Here is a 7,151-nt window from a genome sequence, read left to right on the forward strand (position 1 = left end):
GCGCGGGGTCCGCATCGTCTCCAGAGGTAGGTCGCAGCTTTTCTCCCTGAACCCGCGGAGCGGCAGCTTGATCACCGCGGGCAGGATAGACCGGGAGGAGCTGTGCGCCCAGAGCACTCCCTGTCTCCTGAGCTTTAATATCCTTGTGGAGGATAAACTGAAAATATTTGAGGTAGAAGTCGATATCAGAGATATTAATGATAATGCACCTAGTTTTCCAACAGAGGAATTGGAAATAAAAATTGGCGAGCTAACAAGTCCTGGAACTCGATTTCCGCTTAAAACTGCATTTGACCCAGATGTGGGCATGAACTCCCTGCAGAGCTATAAGCTCAGCCCCAGTGACTACTTCTCCTTGGCTGTGAACAGTGTCACCGATGACGCCAAGTACCCAGAGCTAGTGCTGGAGCGAGCCCTGGATCGAGAGAAAAAGGCAGTGCATCAGCTTGACCTCATTGCCTCTGACGGCGGGGACCCTGTCCACACCGGCAAGTTGTGCATCCAGGTGATAGTCTTGGATGCAAATGACAACCCGCCCGTGTTTAGTAAGCCAGAGTACCACGTCAGTGTTCTGGAAAATGTGCCAGTGGGCACCCGGCTGATCACAGTGAATGCCACTGATCCTGATGAGGGATTCAATGCTCAAGTGTCCTACATTCTGGATAAAATGCCTGGGAAAATTGCTCAGGTTTTCCATCTGGATTCAGTAACTGGAGATATATCAACATTAAAAAGTCTCGATTATGAGGATGCTGTGTTCTATGAAATCAAAATTGAAGCACAAGATGGACCGGGTCTTTTCTCAAGAGCCAAGATTCTCGTCACGGTTCTGGATGTGAATGACAATGCCCCAGAAGTTTCAGTCACTTCCCTCACAGGCTCGGTCCCAGAAGAGGCACCTGCTGGAAGAGAAATCGCTCTTATCAATGTACATGACCGAGATTCTGGCCAGAATGGGCAAGTCACAGTTTTTATCCTGGGAAATCTGCCCTTTACTCTAGAAAAATCAATAGACCAATACTATCGCTTAGTGACAGCCAGATCTCTGGATCGTGAAGAGGTGTCTCAGTATAACATCAGTCTAAGAGCCTCGGATGGGGGAAGCCCGCCACTGTCCACAGAAACTCATATCACTCTGCGTGTGTCAGACATCAACGACAACCCTCCTGCCTTCACACGCGCCTCCTACTCAGCCTACATCCCCGAAAACAATCCCAGGGGAGCCTCCATCTTCTCTGTCACGGCACAGGACCCAGACACTGACAAGAACGCACAAATCACTTATTCACTGGCTGAGGACACACTTCAGGGGGTGCCGCTGTCCTCTTACATCTCCATCAACTCCAATACCGGTGTCCTGTATGCTCTTTGCTCCTTTGATTATGAGCAATTTAGAGACCTGCAATTGCAAATAACAGCCAGGGACAGCGGGAACCCTCCCCTCAGCAGCAACGTGACACTGAGCCTGTTTGTGCTGGACCAGAATGACAACGAGCCTGAAATCCTGTATCCTGCCCTCCCGATAGATGGTTCCACTGGTGTGGAATTAGCACCCCGCTCTGCAGACCCTGGATACCTGGTGACCAAGGTGGTGGCGGTGGACAAAGACTCAGGACAGAACGCCTGGCTGTCTTACCGCCTGCTCAAGGCCAGCGAGCCGGGACTGTTCTCTGTGGGGCTGCACACGGGCGAGGTGCGCACGGCTCGGGCCCTTCTGGACAGAGATGCTCTCAAGCAGAGCCTAGTGGTGGCCGTGCAGGACCACGGCCAGCCCCCTCTCTCAGCCACCGTCACACTCACCATAGCCGTGGCAGACAGCATCCCCGACATCCTGGGGGACCTGGAAAGCATCCATACCCCTGCTAACCCCAAAGACTCAGACCTCACACTCTACCTGGTGGTGGCGGTGGCTGTGGTCTCCTGCATCTTCCTGGCCTTTGTCATCGTGCTGCTGGCGCTCAGGCTGCGGCGCTGGCACACATCCCACCTGCTGCAGGCTTCAGAAGGTGGATTGGGTGGCATCCCAGCCTCCCACTTTGTGGGCGTGGACGGGGTGCAAGCTTTTCTGCAGACTTATTCCCAGGAAGTTTCCCTTACAGCAGGCTCTAGGAAGAGTCACCTGATCTTCCCGCAACCCAACTACGCAGACACGCTCATCAGCCAGGAGAGCTGTGGGAAAAGCGAGCCTCTTATAATATCTCAAGATTTACTTGAAACAAAAGAAGACCCCAAACTGCTTGAGGTGAGTTTATTTCTTTGAGTGTTATGAAATTTATGCCAGTGTGGTTCTTAGAACACCTTAGGGTGTATTTACTTGAGAAGCCAAGTGACAATGTAACTGTACATTCTGTTTTCTCATCCTGTGTCCCACTTGCCTATGATAAGACTATCCTTCCTGGCATTGTTATGACTGAGTGGGCCCAGGTAGCTAGTTGTGGCCAATACATTGTGAGTGTTGTCAGCAACATGCCACTTCCGGAGGAAACACGAATGGTCATTATGAGAACTCTGGTTCTCTCCCTTACCCTTTGAAATTGTGGTTGCTCCTTCTGCCTATGTCCTTGAGTAACTGTAATGAGAGAAGAGCCCTGTAGTTGACCCAGTTGTTTTTACACCTGTGATGAATGGACTTTTCACACTTTTGTTCTCATTGTCTGAGTGCTGAGGCAGAACCCAGAGTCTTGGAACATGGTGACCGTCTGCTGGACCACCCCAGTCTGCCTTTCCTGTCATACCCTGTGATTTCAATTGTGTCACTCCTGCCCACTAGCCTATCCTGACTGACACAAACAAGTGGGAGGAAGAGGATGAGTACAAAGTACTTCATGCTCTTATAAAATTCTGTCTGAACCATTCAAAGTCACACCACAGCCTTTTCGTCTTAAGAACATAAAAATCATAGGATAGGAAGTGAAGGAAATGGGCATAACAGTATGCTTGCAGTTGCAGCTACCTAGGAAACTATGGCGGTGGGCATCACTCAAGCCTAGAGTTCAAGACCAACCTATGCAACATGGCAAGAATCGTCTGAGAAAGAAAAGTAGAAATTAGTCAGATAATTAAACCCTTGGTGACTAAAATGTGTATGTGTGTGTTTATATTGCGTCCCTATTTTTTGTCTGAAGGTGGAAAGTTCATTCACCTCAACCATTATGAGCCACTGACTGGTAGTCATCACCCTTTCAGAAAGGTTTTTAAAATCTGGAATGTAGCTGTATCACCCCTGAATATTTACCCAAAGGACTGTCAACATATCACAGAGATGCTTGCACATCGGTGTTTATTGCAGCATTGTTCACAATGATTAAGTAACCTAGGTATCCATCAGTAGAGAAATGAATAAAGAAAATGTGATATATATATATATATATACATATATACAATGAAAATTTTCAGTTATAAAGAAAAATGAAGCTTTGTCATTTGCAGGAAAATGAATGCAACTGTAGATAATTAAGTTGCCTTAATATTAAGCAAGTTAAGTCAATCTCAAAAATACCATGTCTTCTCTCATTTATGAACTTTAAGTTTTATATAAATACATAAAATGATGTGTGTGATATGCAAGTAAGAGTGAAAGTACTAGGAAAGGGGGGGGACTAACAGGAAGGGAGAGAAAAAAGGAAACTATGGGGGAAACAGGGGCATATACCCAGTGTGAAAGATACGCTTGTATAAAAATGTCCTTGTGAGACCCAGCTTCATATACAATGCCAACACAAAAACATCATTTCAAAATACCAGTAAAATATTTCTCAGTCTCTGCAAGACGTCTCCAGACCATCTATTACAGCAATGAAAGAGGAATCCTAAATGTGTTCTAGAACCTTCTTTGGACAGAAAGTTGTGGGTCCATTCTCAAACCTATGAAATTATGTTTACTCCTATAGCTACAAAAGATAGTTGTCTAAAAATGAACCAAAATATATTTCATTGCATCTCAAAGGAACAAATTTCTCCCTTAATATATAAGCTGTAACATTGAAATGTGTGGGCCAATGGAGCCTGAGGAAAATATCTGTAAGCATATAAAACTATATTCTCATTCAATATCCATATATATGATCTTGTGAAAAGGAATATAAGGGCAGGAAACAGAGAAAACAAGAGAAAGAAAGTCTTGGGGGAAATATAATGTATTTCTACTGGAGATAATTAAGCACTTCAAAATAGTAAAATTAAATCACTGAACTGATAACTGTCGGTTCATTTTTGCTGCTGTTAGAAAATACTTGAGACTTGGAGATTTATCTTTAAAATAAATGTTTGTGTATCTGATTGTTGGCAGCCAGGGTGTCCAAGAACGTGACATCTTCATCTGCTTCGGGCTTTTTCTTTCAGGGGGACATGTCAGGGGGACATCACCTGACAAAAACAAAGCAAGTATGTCAGATACTGATATTTTTACAATAAAGCCAGTTATATGATAACCCAGCGACCATTCATTGCTTCACTAATGAAGACAAAGCCCTCCTGGTTCAATCATTTCCTAAAGGTCTTGCTGTCAGACACTGTCAAGCCATGCGTTGGGAGATTAAGGTTCTAACACATGAAATTAAGGGTGGTCATCCACTTTGGTGCTACATTAGAAATAAAGGGAGTTGCTTGTTTGAGTTAGTTACCCAAGGCCAGGATCAGGTTCTAAAATGGAGTGTTTAGATCCAGTGCGATGGCTGAGGGGTACAGCTGCTTGCTGCCAAGTCTGACAGCCTGAGTCCATCCCTGGCGCCTACATGATGGAAGGAGAGAAGTAACTCCAGTACATTGTTCTCTGACCTCCACGTGAGTGCACACGCATATATACACACACCTAAACACACAAACAAATGAATGTAATGAAGTGTAAATAATAAAACAAAGTATTTATAAAGACTGTCAATGTCTAACCAAGAGTTACTGTCGATCAATTGCTCTATTGAGTAACAGAATTTAACTGGTTGAAGTTAAGAATTTGGCTTATGGAGTATTGCTTATTTTCATAAAAAAATAAATATGGCTTACACAAAATTCACCATAATAAAAGTCCAAATGCTACTTTGGTACCTTCAGTAAGCTATCAGGCTTTGGTGTGTTTAATTGAAAATAGGATGCTTTGAAAAGACGATCCGTGCACTAAGAGATCTCTGGAGATGCCACTTCTCTCTTTTGCAAAGACTATCTTTAAAAAGTTTTACCAAATTGATAAAAAAAAATACACACAGAAATTAAAATATTAAATAAAGAAGTTACTTCAATAAACTTTCAGAAAGGTAAAGATCATAGTCCACTGAATAATAAGGGTAAAAATTCACTTGTTTATTGGAATATGACAGTCAGGCCTGAGTTAGTAAGTGCCATACAGTGAAGTCACTAATGGCATTTTTCTTCAAAACTGGAAAAAGGGAAAAAAAAGAAAGAAAGAAAGAAAGAAAGAAAGAATACATCTTGTAAAATGGGAAAGATGTTTTATAATGATGAAAACATTCATGAAGTTATGATAAACAAGAAAATATCTAAAGCGGGAAATGTGAATAACTGGTTCCTTCAAGTAAATTAAAAGTCAAAATAAAAGCTTTGATAAAAATAGGTGAGCGCGATACGCAGTTTTACAAGACAACCCCTAGGCGCCGCTGTTGACCAGAGAGAAGAGAAGGGTTCTCCGTTCCGCGGGGTACAGCAGGGCTAGCCAGCTTTCTCCAGCACCTCCGAGAACGCCCGTCCGGTTCCTGCGCACCCTTCAAGCGCGTGACAAGCCCTGCCCTCAAATCACAAACACCCAGGGCACTGGGTTTCTTTTTAAAAATCCCAGGGAAAAACCTCAAAGAGAAGCTTCCCGGCGAGCTCAGAACGGCAGGGCAACGCCAGAGGCTTTGGAGATGGCAAATCAGGTATTGCTTCACTTCCTGGTTCCTTTGTTCTGTGGCGCCATCTCCCAGCCCATCCACTACTCCATCCCGGAGGAGCTACCCAAGGGCTCTCGGGTGGGGAATCTCGCCAAGGACCTGGGGCTCAGTATCCAGGAACTGCCAGCTCGAAAAATGAGAGTGAGTGCAGAGGATTATTTCAGCGTTAGTGCAGACAGTGGGGATTTGTTAGTGAGTGGCAGGATAGACAGAGAGAAGATCTGCGGGAGGAAGTCTGAGTGTGCGCTGGAATTTGAATCAGTCACTGAAAACCCGATGAATGTTTTCCACGTGGTTGTTACCATCCAGGATATAAATGATAACGCACCACATTTCTTTGGGAAGAGCATTGAGTTGGAGATCTGCGAGTCAGCCCTGCCAGGGGTAAAATTCCCTCTGGACGCTGCGCGAGACCCAGACGTGGGAAGCAACTCGCTGAAGATGTACGCCATCAGCCCTAATCCACACTTCTCCCTGTCAACCAAGGAAGGCCCCGAAGGTACCAAATACCCAGAACTGCTGCTGGAAAGACTTCTAGACAGGGAGCGCCAGAGCTCCCATCACTTGACGCTGACCGCCGTGGATGGGGGGGACCCACCCCTAAACAGCACCGCCCAGATCCGGATCCAAGTCACCGACGCCAACGATAACGCTCCAGCGTTCAGCCAGGACGTTTACAGAGCTAGCCTCCGAGAAAACGTGCCCGTGGGCACCGTAGTGCTGCAGGTGACAGCCACAGATGAGGACGAGAGTGTTCACGGAGAGATCACCTACGCCTTCCTGAGTGGGCCGGCCAGGGCTGACCTCGTCTTCAGCCTCGATCCGAACACCGGAGCTATCACGACCAATGGTACCTTGGATTTTGAAGACAAGAGTGGATACGTGTTGGGTGTGGAAGCCAAGGACGGAGGGGTGCACACGGCTCACTGCAACGTTGAGATTGAAATTCTTGATGAGAATGACAATGCCCCAGAGGTGACATTCATGTCCTTTTCCAACCAAGTTCCAGAGGACTCGGTCCTTGGAACAGTAATAGCCCTCATTAAAGTTCGAGACAGGGATTCTGGACAAAATGGTCTGGTGACATGCCATATTCAGGAAGAACTTCCCTTCAAACTACAAGCCACCTCCAAGAACTATTACAAGCTAGTGATTGACAAGGCCCTAAATCGGGAACAGACCTCCGAGTACAACGTCACTATCACAGCTAGCGACAGTGGCAAGCCATCCCTTTCATCCAAGACATGTGTCACTGTGCACATCACAGAC

General features: G+C 45.7%; 2 protein-coding genes across 2 annotated transcripts; both read left to right on the top strand.

The window, feature by feature from the left end:
• Positions 1–4: 4 nt before the first annotated feature.
• LOC129684283 (protocadherin gamma-A3-like) lies at positions 5–2,260 on the top strand (the record flags this gene model as incomplete). The annotated part of the gene is made up of 1 exon (XM_055617389.1): positions 5–2,260. A coding segment is annotated over one exon (2,256 nt), but the record flags the coding sequence as incomplete, so codon positions are not given.
• A 3,498-nt stretch (positions 2,261–5,758) lies between these two features.
• LOC129684282 (protocadherin gamma-B1-like) lies at positions 5,759–7,145 on the top strand (the record flags this gene model as incomplete). Its single annotated transcript, XM_055617388.1, has 1 exon — positions 5,759–7,145. A coding segment is annotated over exon 1 (1,290 nt), but the record flags the coding sequence as incomplete, so codon positions are not given.
• Between the last annotated feature and the right edge of the window lie 6 nt (positions 7,146–7,151).

This window comes from Psammomys obesus, unplaced genomic scaffold, assembly GCF_907164565.1.
Source record: "Psammomys obesus unplaced genomic scaffold, mPsaObe1.curated_primary_1811, whole genome shotgun sequence".
In the NCBI taxonomy this organism is placed as follows: Eukaryota; Metazoa; Chordata; class Mammalia; order Rodentia; family Muridae; genus Psammomys; species Psammomys obesus.